Here is an 18,568-nt window from a genome sequence, read left to right on the forward strand (position 1 = left end):
AACATCTGCTGGGCTAAGTGCTATTTCACAGAGACACAGTCCGTCCTGGAAACTTTCCAAACCTCAGTGACTACATGTGGCCGGTCCCTCAGCGGCCCTGCTGGAGCAGTCTGGGGGTTAAGTGATTTTCTGTGGGGCACCACAAGCGTGGTAATGAGGGAGCAGCACTTCACATATTCTCATCCATCTAATTTCCAGTCCCCAATTTAAACTGTCGAGTGCGCAGCAGCTTAAAAGCACTGGTAGCTGCCTTACCGCCTGCACTTCTTTAAAGCATCAGACTTTAGTGTAGAAATGCTGATGAAGCACGGCTGCTCATATAGTTTCATGGTCCCATTTCATCACCTTTATGGCCCTGAAAAACTACATTTTGGCAGTGGCTCGATTTTAATCCTCCTTGATGTGCCCAATTATATATTATGTTGTTCAAGTGATTCACATTGACTTGAGTAACTGCTGGTCAACGCCACAACCACGGCACAATTTGGAAAGAAATCAGTAATTTCACACAGATTTCTTGGCTTTTTAATTTCATAATAGCTCCTTTATCAGGATAATATATTTTAAAAATCTTAATTCGCTCTGTTAGCCTATGTCATCGGTATCTCTGCTAATTTGTTGGCCCTGCTCTTCCTCAAAGTCACAGTCACATATCCTGAAGCTCAAAGGCTGTTACGTCCTGCTACTTCCACACTGGCTTTGATTTCTTCATCTCTGGACCGTACATATCCCTTACAGACATATTATTCTCCATAATTCATATTTTAAACCCACATACACCCAGTTTCAAACCAAAGCTAGTCCCCTGCAGGCCTAATTCACTGCCATTGTTTGTGCATGTTTGTAATTGCCTCTCTCGTTTCACTTGGAATGTAATTATATTTTGTTTATTTTTAGGTGTGATGTTGTGTTGTAGCTAACGAAGTGAAGGATAATCTGTTTTTATGTGTTTTTCTGCAGGTGAGCCGCTGTGAGAAGTTTGGATACGGGGTGATGGTGACACAGGTGGCAGCAACTGCTCCTGGCGTGGCGGCTTTGCATTGTTCAGGTACTTAATCAAGTGAACAAGTTCACTTGTCATCTGACTGTGATGCTTAAAGCTTGTACCTAAAGACGTTGTCTAGTCAACATAAAGCAGACATCAAGCAGCCCAGAGAGAAAACATCTTTGTGAAATTGTATGTCAGGGCAAATGGATGAAAAATGAAAGAGAGAAGATATTATAATATATATATTAGTGCCCATATTATGCTTTTTTTTTTTTCCTTTCCCATTTTCCCTTAGTGTCATGGCTTTTTTTGAACATGTAAGTGCACAAAGTCCTTCTCTCCGTTAGAAATTGCCTGAAATGCCTTGTTTGCATTCCTGGCTTTTTCTCCTTAAAGCTTCTTTGTCACTGAGTAACATGTAACGTGCACATCTACCGGCTTTAGTTAGACTTTAATAGAGTTGTTTACAGCTGATCAAGATGCCTTTGGCTAAGAGGTCTAATATTCCTGTCACATGCTTTGAGCGGTTGAATAATCACATAGAGTGTTCAACCTGACTAACAGGTGCATACTGGGCTTTTTAGGGGTCGGGGTCAAGTGCTAAAATATCTCTTGTAAAATCGTATGATTCCAAGCTTACGTATTAAAAATGTCATTCTAGACTTTCTTCTTACAAATGTTGTGTCTCAGGCTTTGTGCGGGCGCTGGTGGTCGAGCTGTGGTCAACACTGGAATGCGGAAGTGAAGATGTGAGGGTGGTGCGTCCCAAACCGACACCCATGGACCCCATCGACAGGAGCTGCCTTAAGGTACCCTGTGTGTGAGAGAGTGAACTGTAGTCGGAGTTTATTCTTTTCATTGATACAAATCTACTGTGACTGTGAACCTGATTCCTTCTTGCATGAGGCTGCATTTTTCGACATGGTACAAGTTTGGGCAGAATTTCCAGGCTCAGTCTTGGACGGGCTCGAAATTAAATTCAAAGCATAAGAACATTGTGTGTGTGTGTGTGTGTGTGTGTTTGTGTGTGTGTGGTGCTGGCGTCTTGACAGGACCAGGTCGTCTCTCCCTCTCAATGAAACTAGCCAAGTGAATACAGATAACCAGTCAAGTGTCAACAGTGCCCTGCCACTGGTGGCTTCAGAGCCTGCCTTATCAGCGGGTCAGCTGCCAGGTTACACACGGACAGTCCGACCTCCCTGTCCGTCCCTGTCAGCACATGGCAGCACAGACCTGAGCCTGTGCTGAAAACAGATAAAATGTCATCAAACATGTGTGGGATGAAACAAACTTAATATGTAGCACAGGTTTTATACTCGTTTTTTGGGCGAATAAGGTTTTGTTGAATTTTATGCGATGGACACATGGAAGACAATAAAACATGTAGAGGGCTGTAGTGCACCAGGTCAGAGCATTTCTAAATATTTTTTACATTACCTGTCTGTGTCTTTTTGTCTCCCCAGTCCTTCCTGTCCTTGGTCAACCTGCTCTCTTCTTCCCGGTCTGTATGGGAGCTGCTGGCTCAACAGCCTTTAGCCAACAAGGATGAATACACCCTGAGAGAAATGCCCACCTCCATTCCTGTGAGTGGTTTTCACACTGTGCCGTTCAGATTTCATGCAATGCCTCTTTCATCCATTTGAGGGCATGTTTGGCTTTTTTATTTCGCTTCCAACCACCACCCATGTATTTGTTACATCATGCAAAGGGTCTCCTCCTAAACCTCCGATACACCGAGGCTGATGCACATTTTTCACCTTCCACATTGTAAATATCTACACTGTTTTCGTTTCGCACCATAACTGCGACATTGTGTTTCACAGCCTCTCGTTGTACTCCGCAGGATTTGATTGACAGGCTGATTGCTGTGAATTCAGAAGCAAAGATTCATTCGTTGTTCCACTATGAGCAGTCTCACACATTTGGCCTGAGGTGAGAATTTTTTTCTTCTCATATTACTTAATGTTGGCGTGGAAGCACATCGGCATCGGATAAGCGCGCGCACACGCATACACACTTCAGCCGCTGGCAACAACAGACTGACATGGTTCTTTATACTTTGATTACCCAGCACTGAAAGGCTGATGAAAGGATTTCTGTGGATAAGAGAGGAATAAGCGCGGCTGCGTGGGTGTGAATGCATGTGAATATATATGTGCGTGTATTTCTATATTTATGAAGAACAGACATCCCAACAAGTGAGGAGGGTGATGAAGGAGTTCCTCTAAAACGAGGAGCTATTCTAGTACTCTAGTATTTAATTAGAGGGTGGGGTTAAACTAAATACTTTAATCTAAAAATGGCCTTTTAGAGATTTCAATAATATCTGTTGTCATGCATCTTGAAGCTGAAAGTTCAATCAACATTTTGAATAATTTAGGTTCACAAGTCGACAAACATATGTGACATAGGTCTAGTAGACATCTGAATGAGAAACTGTAGCTTCACGGTGATGTGCTCCCCTCTAAGAACAGCTAAACATGTTTAGCAGAGAGATGAGAATGCGACAGACAGGAGAAACGTTCCTTCGTGTCTTCGCTGTGTGCGTGTAGAGCTCTGGTGGTTGCTGTGCATCCCCTTGCCTTCTTGAAAGGCTTTCAGAATCACAATAGCTTTGACTTGTTTGGAGCCACGCCGACTCACTCCGTCTGTGCCTGTCAGTCAGCCCACTCCCATTAACATCCACAAACCAAGTGAGAGGAACAAGAGTCTCTGCTCATTTACTGATGGATTTACTGACTGATTTTAAATGTTCTGCTTGGGAAATAGTTCATCTAAAATGAAAAGCATAAAGAACATAAAAAGTTGAAACCACTACACTGCAGGGTTTTACATGGTAATATTTTCTGGATTACATACCACTTTGCCGCAATGTCTCGGCTATACAACACACCTCACCAGTTATTTAAACCATATCCTTTTTACTCTGCTCACCCACAATGCAATGCTGCCTGTTTTGATTCAATTTTCTTATTATCTTGTGCCTGAAGGTACATGACAGCATGGTATAGGGATGGAGCTGTATTGATTCCAAAGGGGAAAATTGCTTCATTAAAGCAGCTGCTACACACAAGGACATGGTGGTTAATTAACAATGTGTTGGTTAAGACTCGACTTCAAATACAAAGCTCTGGAAAGTAAGTTAATAACGTCCGTTTTTATTAAACTCAGAATACAGTGGCTCACTTTTTTTTTTTTCTAAATAGATAACTATACTATATAATGTGTTCCACTACTCCCCAACACTATACGTTCGATTAAAGTATATGAAGTATATCTGTCAGAGGATGTTTTGTTCAACCCATACACTTCCATCACAGGAAGTAGAGCAGGCCAGGGTTATTCATGCACAGGATGTTTGTCCCGACACACAAATGTAGGTTACACATATTGTTGTGAAGTAGCTGGTTCCACTGTATGTGGCTTTGCACATATCTGCAGCAGGCTTGTTTTTCTTCTCTGTATATTTGTATTTAATTACGACCAGCGCCAAGGACATTGTGTTTTCATCTTGTTTTTTTTTTTCCCTCCACAGAGGAGGTTACGCTTTCACCGGTATCTTTGTGTTTGTCGGCAGGATTAGGCAAAAAGTAGTAGTTCATGGTGAATTTTAAGATCTCTGGATCATTGTCCTATAATTATCTTCTCTCTCTTGACTTTCCAAACCATCCATTCAGCGAGACACAAGAAACTAACCACACAGAACAACCAAACCACAGTCAGATCCAGGAAGCTCTTCTTCCGTTGTATCCCCTTAATTCTCCACTTGCACATTTGTATTAAACGAAATTAAATTGTATTAAATTTGACTCTCTAAAACCTGAATATACCGATCATGTCTCTGCGTTAACTTTTGCACGAGAGACAGAAACCTCACCTGAGGTTAGACGACCAAACCTACTGTCACCTTGTTAGTTTTTTTGTGACCACAGTCGACAGGGGAGTAAGGGAAGTCAGCCTCAGTACAATCAGGTGTTGATCCATCACATACTGAATAATAGATTATCGCTCCAGGTCGCTCTCCTGCTGGAATGTGTTATTTGTTTTCTCTTGAATGTCTGTTTCCTCATGGAAAGAGCAAAACGTGATAAAGTGAATATGTTGTTTCCACGTGTGTTGTTGTCAGATTTCCGTGTTGGTGTAGGACTCAAGGACAATTGATGTGCTCATTGGTGTAAACAATGGAGTCTTTGTTTTGTGTAGCTGCATGTTTGTCCTTTTCCAACCAGGTGCTTGAATGTTGTGACATGGTGTGTGCTTATTAAAATGATGATAGTGGAGTTGTTCTGTATTTTTCATATTGTCAGTACACTTTCCTACTCAGTGGCACACAGCTCCAGGCCCAGTGGGTCCAAATGAAGGTATAAATTTTGAAAACAGATCGTGAATACATAGTGCCAAAGTTATTCCCTAAAACAGCTGGGCACCGTGGTACTCAGCAAATTACTCGAGCAGGAGAATATGCTTTTGATGGGCACGCTGGCAGCTGCAGATTTATGTAAATTTGATGCACACTAAGCATTTATGGCGGCATGACGGTGTGTCTGGAAAGGGATCAAAATAAAGTGCCCGTGTTTGTTTTTTTGGACAACAACAGAGCTCTGTGGCTCTCGTTAGAATACATTCATGGCTGGTTTTGGGGGATTTGTTGACAGATAAAACTGTTGTAATATAAATCCAGTATTGCTCAGCCTGTCTTTTGAAAAAGTGAAACCTCAGGAGTTGGTTTGAACTCTGCAATTTTCATGACCAATTGCCCAAATGTCTCTCATGCATGAAGCTCACGACGCTCTCACACATCACTCTTGCGCAGTGTCACAACAGCTTTGACCTTTTCTATCGTATTCAAACCAAATCGAATCATGAGCGCCACTGAGCGTTCCTCAAGTAGAGCAGCCCCCGTAGAAAAAGAGAAGCCACCTCTCTCCTCCACGTCTCCTGCTCTTCACAACCTAATGAGCTAAAATCCCTCAGCCCTCTTCCTTGTTGCGAAAAGCTGCTTTGTTGTCATGGCAACCACCACTCTTCCCAGTGTCGTCCCCCCCCCCCCCCCCCCGTCTGAATTGTTTGGTTGCCTCTCATCTACTCTCCGTGCGACTGACGCCTCTGAACACGTCGAGCGTGTGTGCCGCTGCAGAACTTCCTGCATTTCATCCTGTTTGTGATTGAATGTTTTTACAAACTCGATCACACAACCTTTAAAAAAAAAAGACAGCATTGAAAGGAAATACCATTAAATGCTGTTCATCTAACTCCAGCGATGCGATTTGCACCGTGGGTGGAGCAGAGAACATTTATAGGTCTTCACTGCAGTGTAGAATTCAGATGTTTGTATTGTAGGAAGGCGCTGAGGTTCTTTGACTTGTTGGTTTGGCCCATATCCTGGTTTATGACCTACACTGCAGCCAGCCACCAGGGGGCTATCACGCTACCATGGACCATTCTTATATCCAGCCTGTGGTTGCACTGGGGGGAGGTGCTGATATTGAAAACAGACTTTTGGGGATTTAATAGTTTTTGACATTTCCACTAACTTCATGGAAGTTTCATGAGTGATGTGAAAGTCATGGAAAATGACTCACTACACTCTAATGGTTTTATGATTGGTTATTAAGTTTTTTCATATCCACAACATTCAAATGATCACCAGCATATATGTGATGCTTTAGATGATTTGATTTAAACGTCTTCTGACTGCTCGCTATAAGTCAAGCAAATTGCTGACCATCTGCATCTCACATCATGCATGACCAATCAATCATGAGTATGATCATCTGTCATCCTGGCAAGCGGATAACATTAGTCCTCTGATGCATGCGGGCTCATAATCAAGGGAGTAATCATCTGTCGTGAGTGGATGTTTCAATGCAAGGCCAACGTTCAATAAAGTGAACCATATTCCTTCTCAGCAGGAATGGAAAGCTAGGATTAAGTTCTTACATTAGATCAATTGTAGTGTTTCAATTATCTCAAACGTCCATTGTGCGTCTTCTCTTTGAATTCAGTTTGAATATAATACAGTTTGAATATATATACATATACAATTTCTTCTTTTCCAATCAGTTGTTTCTGCCAGAAGTATCGCTGTCCTACTACACAATCATTTGTTTATGTCAGCTTGTCGTTCCCTGGGAAATTGTAAAACCATTTTTCACTATTTTCTCATGGTTCACAGACCAAGAGATTAATCAGAAGGATAATCAGCCGTAACTGGTAATAGAGATAATCATTAGGAACGAAAAGCTCCTGCAGGGCTGCAAGGTTGGAAGACGGTCTGGTACTGTAACCTCTTTGTATCCAGCAGTGAGAGGTCAGGAGGCCGGACTGATTCTCAGCCTCTTACTGCTGCCTCCGTCAGAATGAGTGATTGGAGCTTCAGTAAAACAGTATTTCATGTAACTCCACGGCACATCAGGAAATTAACATTTTTGTGATGTCGGGATCCAGGCAGTAAATTTAAACTGCTTTTTAAACGTTTAGAATAACGATAATGATATTTTTGTTCATTTCCCTCGTCATTTGTCGTTTTTTGTAAAATGGTCCCTTAATAGCAGCGATAACGAAGAAGAAAATCAACTTGCACAGATGTAAAACTGTCTAAAAAGAAATGCACCACTTAGGTTCAGTTAATTCTTAAACTCAACGGATTCATAACTCGTTTAAAATGAATGACAACTGCATAGAACACCAGAAGAAGGTTGTTATTGATTGAGCCTCAACAGAAGTAATCCAATATTCCTACAACCACGTTTCATTGCCAAGATCATTTCTGATAGTCACATAATGTTCCCGAATATCGTATCTATCAGTCTTTGTATGTCCTTAATGCTTTTTATGTTTTTAATGAGAAAAAGCACATTTCCTAAAAAATGTTTCACCCTTGCAAAGATTTCCCCAAAGGCACAAGTGAAGCATTCTGCTTAGCTTGATCAAAAGTGGTTAGAGGGGTTTGAATGAGAGGGGCATTCGTCCACCTGGCACCACCTGACATAATGAGAAGACCGATGATAGAAATCTGATTTACAAGACCAATTTTGACATAATTAATTGCGGGGGTAGTCTGGGGAGACGGGAGACAATAAACATTAACTAGATTGTTGTGATTAATTCCGCACAGAGGTGACACTTATGAGATCATTTCAGAAAGCAGTTAAACAAAGTCTAAATTAAGATAAGCAGTAATATATTTACATGTATATCAGTTAAAATACCTTTTATAGCTGTAACACTCAAGTTAAAATCATTGATGCAGGTTTAACAGATGTTATGGAGCGTCTCCTCTCTACAGGTCCATGTAAAACAGGCGGCTTTCTCAGGCTCTTGGTTTTCTTTGCCACTTAAATGTCTCAAAATGCCACTGGAGCTGAACAGCCTGCTCAAGCCTGGTGTCATTACCAGCAACAGAAAATCAGCCATGAAGCCTTTCCCTCAGGGCTCCCACTTAACAAAGCTTACAATTGGCTACAGCAAGCTGGCGCAGAAAAAATTGTGTTGACTGATACAGGACTTGCAGAGAGATACGACGCCAGAGGAAATAGACGGACCAAAGTCCAGTTGGGGTCTGTCTGCTTGGTTTTTACAGTTTTAGCCACATTACAGGCTTTAACTGCTCTGTAGTATCTCATGATGGCAGTCCCCTCTGTGTTTTAATGTCTGTTGTTTTGTTTGACTGTGCTGCCGTAGACTGCTCAGTGTGCTCTGCTGTAATCTGGACTCGTTTCTGCTGCTGGAGAGCCAATACAACATCTGCTCCATGCTGCTGCACAGTCAGAGGGACAACGTCACTGAGCCAGACGCCAGCGACGGGTATGAACTCATAAATACTTTACTGCTTTTGAGTTATTTGTTTTAACTGTTGAGAGATTAGCGTGATTGCCCTTTTAACACAAAGATTCATGAATAGTATGACGCTCTTTTTCACAGTCCTTAACATCCGAGCCATGTGGGAAAATAATGTCATTTAACTGAAGCACTGTGGTGGATCCATCTAAAGTAGGAACATGATAAGAGGAAACAATTTCTTTGATTAAATTTGTCCAGGAGAATAAAACACAGAATAAAATCATGTACTATAATTTTACAGCAGCCTTTCTGCATTTGCAATTTTCTCTCATCTTAAACCACAGATGGCCATTGTTTCATTCAGATTTGTAAATGAGTCAGTGAGATTCAATGTGTTAATGATGACTTTTACGGGTCAGGTGTAACGGCGCTGCTCTTAAAACACAGACATGAGGGATATCATTCTTCGAATTTGAATCTGTTGTAAAGAAAGAAAATAATTGTCTTTTCCAAAACTATTCCTGAACTTTGACACTACCCCCATGTCTTGTCTCGACTTTTCAACCACTGCATCATTTTCTAAGAAGTTAACTTTATTCCAGCCAGAGCAGGTTGAGCTACAGGAAGTGATATCAGACATTCAGACATTTCAGCAGCTGCCCTACCTGCCATGTTAAACTCCAACACAGTCGTTCACTCTGGTTCGCATTCAGAAAAGGTTATTTTTGCTCCTCCGTGCGTCACTCTGAAATGACGGAACATTTAATCATTGCTCAGGATGAGAAATTGTTTGTTTGTTTGCCTTGTCAAAGTAAAATGAAATATGGGAAGAAGAAAGTGAAAAGGCCGTTTCAGACAGTGGGCGTTCAAGAGCCCCACTCTCTTTTGTAATGTGTGGCGGAGCCGTGGCTGTTGGTTATGAATGGAAATGGCCCTGAAATGTCAACTGACATCACATGTCTGAGTGCTGGCTCCATTTTTGGAGAATGATGACTTGTTAATTTATCGTTCCATCTCCCTCTCCTCTTCCCTCTTCCTTTCATGCCGCCATTATCATCATGGACATCATCTCCTCTTCCTCCTCCTCTTTTCTCTCCTCTTCCTCCCTCATCTTAACTTTTACTTTGAAATATTACTGTTGATTTGCTCCCCACGTTTTCTTACATTCTTTGCTCTTACATGTCTCTATTTGATCTGCTCCGACCTTTTCAACTCTAATGAAATCCACATTCACCAAGACTACATTGTAAGGGCAATATGCACATTTTATTCTACCTCCTCCTTTTGAGCTATGAGTGATTTTTTTTATTTCTTCCTAAAAAATGTATGCAAATTACGCTTTGTGGCTAGCAGGCTCGACTTGGAAAGAGCACTGTGCAAGAATATAGTCCCATTTTATTACCAATTTCAAGCCCAAATTGCCTCCGCTATCAGAACTATCCACCAAGGCTGAAACTCTTCATCCCCAACAGTGCCTTTATAATTGGAATACTCTGATCCTATCTGAAAATTAACATGGAAACCTTCTCTCTTTCTTTTCTAACTTACCTTGCAGCGATGATACAGTCACAGTCATTCAGAGGCTTTATTCAAAGTTCAATATCACTTGTTAGTGAAACTTGTCTGAGCGGCACTAAATTGAGGAGATTTGGTTGCTATATTAACTTCCCTGACCTTGTCCACCAAAGTATTATGGGGTAAAAAAGTGTATGATGTTATCTGCACATTCATTTGCACCTATATGTTAACATTTCCCTGAGTTCTCTGTCGAATCCCTTCATCTTTCTCAGGGAGTTCATCATCGACAGTCTCTCAGTGGAGAGGAACCACGTCCTGGTCCGTGTAAGTGTGGTCGGAGGTCCCTCTGAGAGGAGGCTTCCTCCTCGAGCTCTACAAGAGGTAAGCTTTGCTTTCCTTTTGACACAGTGTCCAGGTTTTAAATTGTGGGGGGTTCTTTCTACCTGCAGGTGCATTGACTCATTCCTGGAAATTAAAGTCTTGAGATTTTGTATAAAAGAGAAATGACATCCTGTGAATGTGAAAATTCAGCAGCATGTGGTGTTTGGGGTAGATCCAGGGCCTTTTTCCTCATCGTCAGCTGTAAATATTTATGCATGAGCCAGCTAAGTGCAACACAACCACAAAAATAGCTTCATTTCTGTGACACTGAATATCACAGATGTTTGTGTTTTTGACATTTCACTGTGCAAATAATCTAAAATAAATATCTGCTGGTGAAACCTTGTCTTCAATCGTATCTTTCAGGGAAGACAAACATATAAGCTGCTCAACAATATTTGTCTTTGACAGAACAGGAAAAAAAACACTTCCACTAGCGACTACAATTTTAATACAAATGAAGTTGCTGTTTGGAGCCTAGCCTCTTCAAGTCAGACATGTAGATATCAATTATTTAGTTGTTGTTCACGCTGAACCCAAAACAGAAGCCATTTTTTCTATTTTTTTTCACTGACAGAAAGGAAAGTTTATGGAAGACATATCTAGAGGGAAAGTGTAAATGAGCTCAGAGACAGTTTCCTCCATGTTTCACATCTCTCCTGTTACACATGAAGAATAAAAGGAGCGGAGAGCAGATGAATGAATGCTGAAATGTTCAAGACAAATAAAATATTAGAAAAATGAAAACCATTGTTTTTCCTGACGCTTATATTCAGACGTTAACATGATACCAATAAAATGTTTGCGAGAGCTTTCTGAAACATTAGTACTACTGTCTACTCAAGGACTTTTTCATTACCGTGTTTTTGTAAAAACCTAATCATGCACAAAATGAATACTTCACTTAGTTTTGACCAAAACTAGCAAAGTGTCAAATGATGAAATGAGAGCAGGATTATAGCTTTAACACACCAGTTAAAAGGTATTAAGTTTGCTTATTATTAACCTAAGATGTAATTGAAAACTGAGAAGTGGAAGGGTGATGTTCTTCTTGTAAATTATTTTTGAGTAGACTCAAATACCAGCAGGAATCCTCATGAGCACAGGGCGGAGACATGTGGATAAAGAGGCCTGTTTTCTAAAACCCTATTAACATTTAGAGCACATTGTTTTGGCAAGTCACATGCTGAGTTATGACTCCAAAGTTATGGTTCTAAAAAAATAAGTCCTGACAGGCGTAATGAAAGCAACGCTAAACAGCAGCGGGTTACAAAGACAGGAATAAATGAAAGAAGAGAGGAAGAAAAAATTAATAAATAACCGAAAGCAAATAAATATAAACACAGGACGTGATGAACTGCTATCAGCCTGGCCTCAAATAATTACTCTGTAATGAATTAATCTACAGTACAAGTTTCCAGTGTTTTAAAAATGCTGATGAGTTTCCAGTGAATTAAATTACAAACTAATGTTAACAAATCCGACATAATCACTATCAATAAATAAAGCAGACTCACACACAACTGGAGCAGTGCAGAAATGAATCAAAGAAATGAATGCTGATATGAAACGTGAAGGTTTGTAAAGGACCGATAATCTCAATCACCACCTCAGCGTCACGCGTGGTATTTATCTCATGTTTCATGTAATAAATATGGTTTTAATTCCACAAGTGAAATATTGAGTTGTAAATAAGAATTCTTAATCTGCTCATTCCAGGGTGAAGATCCTTATCCCTGGCCCATGTTTTCAAGCTACCCTCCACCTCGCTGCTACTCCTCAGACCCACCAAGGATCCTCCAGCGCTCACAGGGTCAGAGAAATGTTGATGATGCCGATGTTAACACGTGCATTGGGATTTTTTTCTTTTTCACCCATAGTTTCCTTTCACTGTTGACAGACTCTGAGATCAGTGCATTCCTGGCATCGCCAGTAGACACAACGAGTGAGGACGGATGGATGGTGGCCTGTCGTCATCACTACTGCAGAGTCATGACCTCCAATCCCAGCATCATAACTGGAGAGGGTGAGCTACAAATGGATGTTGTCCATTCTCTTGCAATCATTACGTTGCATTTAAGAAAATAAAGGCTTAGAAATAACTGAAATGAAGGATTGTAGTTGTAGATAAGAACTAAATGCGAGGGCAATTGTTTTGTATTTTCAAGGATATGCAGCAATGTGAAATATCTGTCACGTAACGATATAAATGTTTAATCACCTTAGATAAAAATACATTTTTATATATACTCCATAAAAAGCCACTTGTAATAATGTGCGTAGGAATAATAATGGGAGTTACAAAAATGCAGGTGCACCGTCCGCACCTCCTCACCAACATTACGTTAATGTAAAATCCATTCAGAACTCATCACCGCTATTGACAGCCACTATAAAACGACACTAATGCCTACTTTCCCACGTAGGAGTAAATGGCTGTGATTCAAGGAGGAAAAATACATTTAAATGAAGGAGGGCCGACAATCTTGTCATTAATGCATGCACTGTACAGTGATTGCTTCCTTTCATCAGTACACTGTTATACTCAGCCTGTGAAAGCCTCCGTACTCTGCTCCACAGAGCTCATTTAGGGCTTTTCACAGGAAGGCTATGATCAAGATTTATTTACTTGGCACATCATTAATTATGCAAAACCTGGCACTCTACTTTTGAGAAACATTCACAGGTGGAAATTGTAGCATTTATAGACTGACTACTAAATTAAGCGAACTTCCTCTGCAGTTTATTGGACATTTACTTAAGTTTAGCTCTGCGGAGGAAGATGCTGTGATTAACGCTTGTGTCTTCCATTCAGCTGCAAGACAAAAAATGATTAACTATACTATCTCTTCATCCAAACACTCTGATTAGAACTGTGTACATGTTCAATACCTCCTATCTCCTCAGCCTATTGATCGCTTAATTGGTCTTCCTCAACAGCATGTCGATCGGATGCTTTCACAGGAGCTCAGACTCACAGAATTGCATTCTGGGTCATGCTGGAAGTTGTGACCAGCACACTGGGTTTTATAAACCGGTGCCTTGTGTAATGATTGCTGCTCTGGTGTGTTTCCACGGGGATTCATTACTTCATTGCATGTGAAGCAGGACTTCAAACATCCTATTTCACTTAGCTTATCTTCCTCTATGGACACTGGAGCCCTTCGACTATAGGGCCAGATAAGATCCCATTTAATCAGCTGTAACTGTGTCTGAGCCAAGAGCAGTTGCTGAGTAGGAAGAGGATATCAATGGGCACTGACGAGCAGTTACACATGAATGAGTCTTGTAGAACTGTCATTGAATCATATACATAATTATTGAAATGTAAAAAGAGTTGAGCGCTTATGGCTCAATGACATGGACCATCATAAACCAGATTAATAAATACAACTGTACAATTTCATATATGACGGTGCTTTGTGTAAGATTCAGTAAGATTTGACGAATCATCATTGAATCATTTCATTAATAATCACAGCTAAATTAAATTAATACATTATACAAACAAAGTATTGAGTTGATTCTGGGATATAACTTCAATTATGCAGCTAAAGAAGTCATTTCAGCTATTTTATATACACTAACACGTTTTATACATTATACCGGACATCAGTCAAGACAATACTTGTTCAGTAATATTTCAAATATCCATTAAAGCAAATGATATTAATATTGACTGTTGACTGTCTATGAAACAAAGCTCAAGTCAATAGAGGCAGACTCTTACAGAAATTAAAACCGGTCCTGTAGCGTCTTAGCTTTGCTCCTGGGCCACTGTAGTGGGAGAGACTAGCACTGTATTATATTTAATACCTTCACAGGCACCCAAGGGTTTCCTTCTATTTCCACAATTAGGTCTACAGTGCCTGCGGGTAGTTTTCTTTGCATAGCAATGTGATACGACACTAAAAGCAATGCTGTTTACTCAAGCTCTTGCAGCTGAAGCGTGATCTTCTGCATCAGGTACTTTTCCATCCTTGATGTAACGCTGCCACGTTTTTAAACGACCTATACAGAGAGAGGACGTGTTGGTTAGTTTGATGTATCAGTGAATTTACCTTGGACACAGTTATTTACTGCAGCTGTTTGGAGCATACATTTTAAGGTACACGTCTGTTTTTTTCTCCTCAGTGCTCGCTGACCTTCTGGACAAGGTTGTTGCCCGTCTATCCAGCTCCTCCACAGAGCGCTTCTTCTCTCCAGCTGAGTACAAAGGTCAGTGGAGAAGAGCAACACATTCCGTTTTTTCATTAACAATTTAGACATAGAAACGACGTGCCGTGCCTCAGTGGACTAAGCCACATGCTTAGCGGTTGGAACATAAATCTAACTTCTGTATTTTTCTTCTGTTTTGCTGTACTGGAATATAAAAGTGTCATTGAAATAATTGTTTTGGACGAAAGGATTAGAAAGTACAGTTTAAACCATCACATTATTTATAGTTGATACTGTTGGAACTGTGTTTCAGTCCACATTAAATGTGGAGGGTGGTTGACCCAGCAGGTCTTTACCTCAGGGTTCAGCAGGTCTTTACTTCAGGGTTCTGCAGAGTCCAGCGGCAGGTCTTTACTCACAATTTCAAGATACAACCAGCGTCACCACTGGACAAGCACACCGTCCATTCCAAACAGGCAGGTCAAGAAACAATTTCTTACACAGATTATAAAAACCCTCAGAGGAAAACTGTGTGGTTTGCAAGTTTCATCCATAAAAACCAGATTTGACTAACATGACCTGACCCTGACTGCACGGTCCTTAACTCTACCTACAGATGAAGTTTTCCTACACTGCAAGGTTAAGGGTAGTCGAGCCTTTCCAGCTTTGTCAGCTCAAGGGACTCCTGAATCAGCACACTGGTATCGGGAGGTCTGAAGGACTTAAAGCTTCTGGCAAAATGTCAGATGACTCAGAAGGAAGGGTTTTGGCAGGAGAAGAAAACTGTGGATATCTCTGGTGGCGGTCATTGAGGTGGTTTGAAAGCTCAGCATATCAGCACAGAGGGTGGTAGAGAGTTGTTGAAGCTTCTGAATACTGTTGGGCTGTTCTTGTTGACACTACTTCAGTGTTATGTGGAGGTTGGATATCGTCTCTGCGGACAGGCTGAAACTTACATTCTAGATCAGTTTTTACCGCAGGATAAAATTTGTTATGTTTCCCAAATCAAGCAGGTTAATAATTTAAGATGGCCGGCTTGTTTGGTAGCCAGTGGGATTAAAAAAACCTGAGCACACCGGCAGCAACCAGAGAGAAATGCTGCTAATTAGTGAACACCCACCTTGTAAATCCTCCTAAAGGAAATGAAATGCTAATAGTTAACATGTTTTTTTACTGAATGCAGTGACGACATATTGAGCCTTTTACCTGGAAAACTATTTTTGTTTTTGTGCTCACCTGGCTAAACACTGGGATATTGAGACGTAGCAGTGGCACGAAATGTGCTCTCTTTGTCTCGAACCACACAGTTTGGTCAGGCAGGTGGAATAAATGAGATTGCTGGACACTTGACTTCTGGACTCGTGGCCGTGAAGGGTGAAGAGATACAACCGAGAACACTGAACTGACAGAGGTTAATACTTGGCAAATGAGTCTGCTCTCTGCGAACAATGGGAGCACTCGAGGAAGGGCGGAGAGACTGAGACTGTATAGGCAGCGTCAAAACGTCAATCAAACATACAGAGGCCACCTCACACACACACACACACACACACACACACACACACACATGTGCTACATGTAACTGGCCTATTGAAGAATTCAACAAGAGCTATGACAGCTCCCTGGTCTCCTCAGAAGCTATTAGATGGGAGGAATATTAGATGGCGATGTAATAGTTGTGTGTTGGTGTGTGTCTGTGTGCGTGCATGTGTGAAATAGAAATGGAACCTTCATTTTAAAGCAACACAGAGAGAGAGAGACCAATGATAACGTGTGATGTCGGAGCTCTGGGTACTGAAACAAATCACTTACACGAGACGACTCGTTGCATGTTCTCTCTTATCGAAGATTGTTTGTCTTTTACGTGATCATCACCGCTTCATTTTGGGGGTTTTTTCACCTTCACTGTGCAGAATGAATGGAACATTTGTTATGTTATAAATACAGTAAGATAATTCTGTGCAAACGTTGGAAACCAAAACAGTCGTGACCGGTTTGTAAGGTTGAATTGTTGAATTGTCTGTTGCTTACACACGAAAACAAGCTCCTCAAGTCATACTCATCATGATTTATGATATATATTATTGGTTTTAGAAACAGCACAATTTAAACAGTCTGCTCGGACAAGATGCCACGAGGGCAACAGCTTTAGTTTAGTTTAGTTTTGCTTTGTGCTCAGACCCTTTAATGAGTTTTAATGACAGGAAACTGGTGAATCATCCCTTCATTTTGTTTGATTGCTTTTTAACGCACACATTATTAGTATTTCAGAGTAGTTATGCTGTGAGTGTGTGTGAATGGGTACATGTCATGTAGTGTTTGAGTGGTCCATTAGACTAGAAAAGCATTAAATAGATGCAGTCTGTTTACCATTTAGTGGAAGTGCACTTGCTGGTTTCAGTTCAATACAATTAATTTTCAAAGGTTTATATTTAATGTAAAACAGAGACTCTGTGTTTAATTGTGTGTGTGTGTGTGATTTACGAGTCGCATCAGACTCATGCACTTTCTTTTTTGTAAAATGACAAAATTAATGACATTTTTCAGCTCGAGCAAATTTGTAATATTAATTTACATCTGGATTCAAAAATATCTTATATTTTGACACTAATAATATTGTCATCGTGTTGGAAACAAGCTACTGCCACAGGCAAGGCATTTGCATAAAAGTAAATTAAATGGAAAGAGTGAAATTAAATTTAAAGTGCCATAGTAATTTCTGTAATGTGTTTAGTGCTGAGCAAGGTGCTACTTTTCAGAGAGCGACGGTGACAACACAGTAAAGCCCCAGCGATATGGACTTTAGGGGGCTGATGCAGGTTCCTAAGATGTTGTGATTGAACCCTTATGGCAAAGAAATGTAATAAATGTTTGATATTTATTATAAATCAAAGACATAAACAAAGTAATCGGTGACCACGTCATCTTTCCTGACAGTGTTAGAGGTAGACGTTATGAATGAATGGTGGATAATGAGCTGTTTTAAAACCCGCTGCAGTGTTTACAGGCCTGCAGCTGAACAGTTGTTGCACCATATTGTGATGAAGTTTGTTCGGAGGCTCTCTGTCATCCTGAATCATGAAGCTGAACAGGAGCTGAGGGGAGAAGTGGGTTTTCTTCTGGAAGTGGAGTCTACTGGAGTCTTATTTAGAACAGAGGAGGTGTTAATGGACTAAGATGTGAAAACACCCAGCAGCTGTGGACCTCCACCTGGATGTTCGTAGATGTGTGTGTCAGCAGCGTTTAGACTTCGTGAAGCTCACTCCAGCTCTCTGGTCTTGCTGATTGGTGCCAGGTTTGTGCAGATTGTGCAGGCTCCCCGTAGACGTGTGCTCATCTTGCAGGATTTCCCCTTAATGTGTCTGATAACAATGACTCGCTCTCCTATAAGCCGTCAATTCTGCAGGCTTCTTCATTTTCAAGATTCTCATTTACTATTCTCGCACAGAGGACTCGAGAGATTCTGGAAACCGAATCGACTCAGAGCCGCGGATTCACGATATTACTCCTCATAACTCTCACTCGCTTTGCTCGGCAATGGAGAACAGATTGTCCCAACAAATGTCAGAGATGCATCGCAGGTGCCACCTTTCAACTGTGGCCCTTTCAAACTAAAGTTAAATGGTCGCGATTATAGTTATTGCAAACTGGAAAATAGACTCCGGTGGCACAGGAAGACAGGAAGAGGGAGGAAGGGGGAGGCACGAAATAAATACAACAAGTGTTAGGCTTAGTTCTTGA

At 40.9% G+C, this 18,568-nt stretch overlaps 1 protein-coding gene across 2 annotated transcripts in view; it reads left to right on the forward strand.

The window, feature by feature from the left end:
• tbc1d32 (TBC1 domain family, member 32) overlaps nucleotides 1-18,568 on the forward strand; it is a 50,723-nt gene that overhangs the window by 12,646 nt on the left and 19,509 nt on the right. For both annotated transcript variants that reach the window (XM_069514904.1, XM_069514905.1), the window contains exons 20-28: nucleotides 961-1,048; nucleotides 1,679-1,797; nucleotides 2,452-2,571; nucleotides 2,832-2,920; nucleotides 8,672-8,794; nucleotides 10,561-10,669; nucleotides 12,389-12,482; nucleotides 12,570-12,695; nucleotides 14,804-14,887. In XM_069514904.1, coding sequence (XP_069371005.1) covers nucleotides 961-1,048; nucleotides 1,679-1,797; nucleotides 2,452-2,571; nucleotides 2,832-2,920; nucleotides 8,672-8,794; nucleotides 10,561-10,669; nucleotides 12,389-12,482; nucleotides 12,570-12,695; nucleotides 14,804-14,887 — 952 coding nt within the window. The remainder of the gene's footprint in view (nucleotides 1-960; nucleotides 1,049-1,678; nucleotides 1,798-2,451; nucleotides 2,572-2,831; nucleotides 2,921-8,671; nucleotides 8,795-10,560; nucleotides 10,670-12,388; nucleotides 12,483-12,569; nucleotides 12,696-14,803; nucleotides 14,888-18,568) is intronic.

The sequence above is a fragment of the Paralichthys olivaceus genome, chromosome 19 (assembly GCF_024713975.1).
Source record: "Paralichthys olivaceus isolate ysfri-2021 chromosome 19, ASM2471397v2, whole genome shotgun sequence".
NCBI lineage: Eukaryota > Metazoa > Chordata > Actinopteri > Pleuronectiformes > Paralichthyidae > Paralichthys > Paralichthys olivaceus.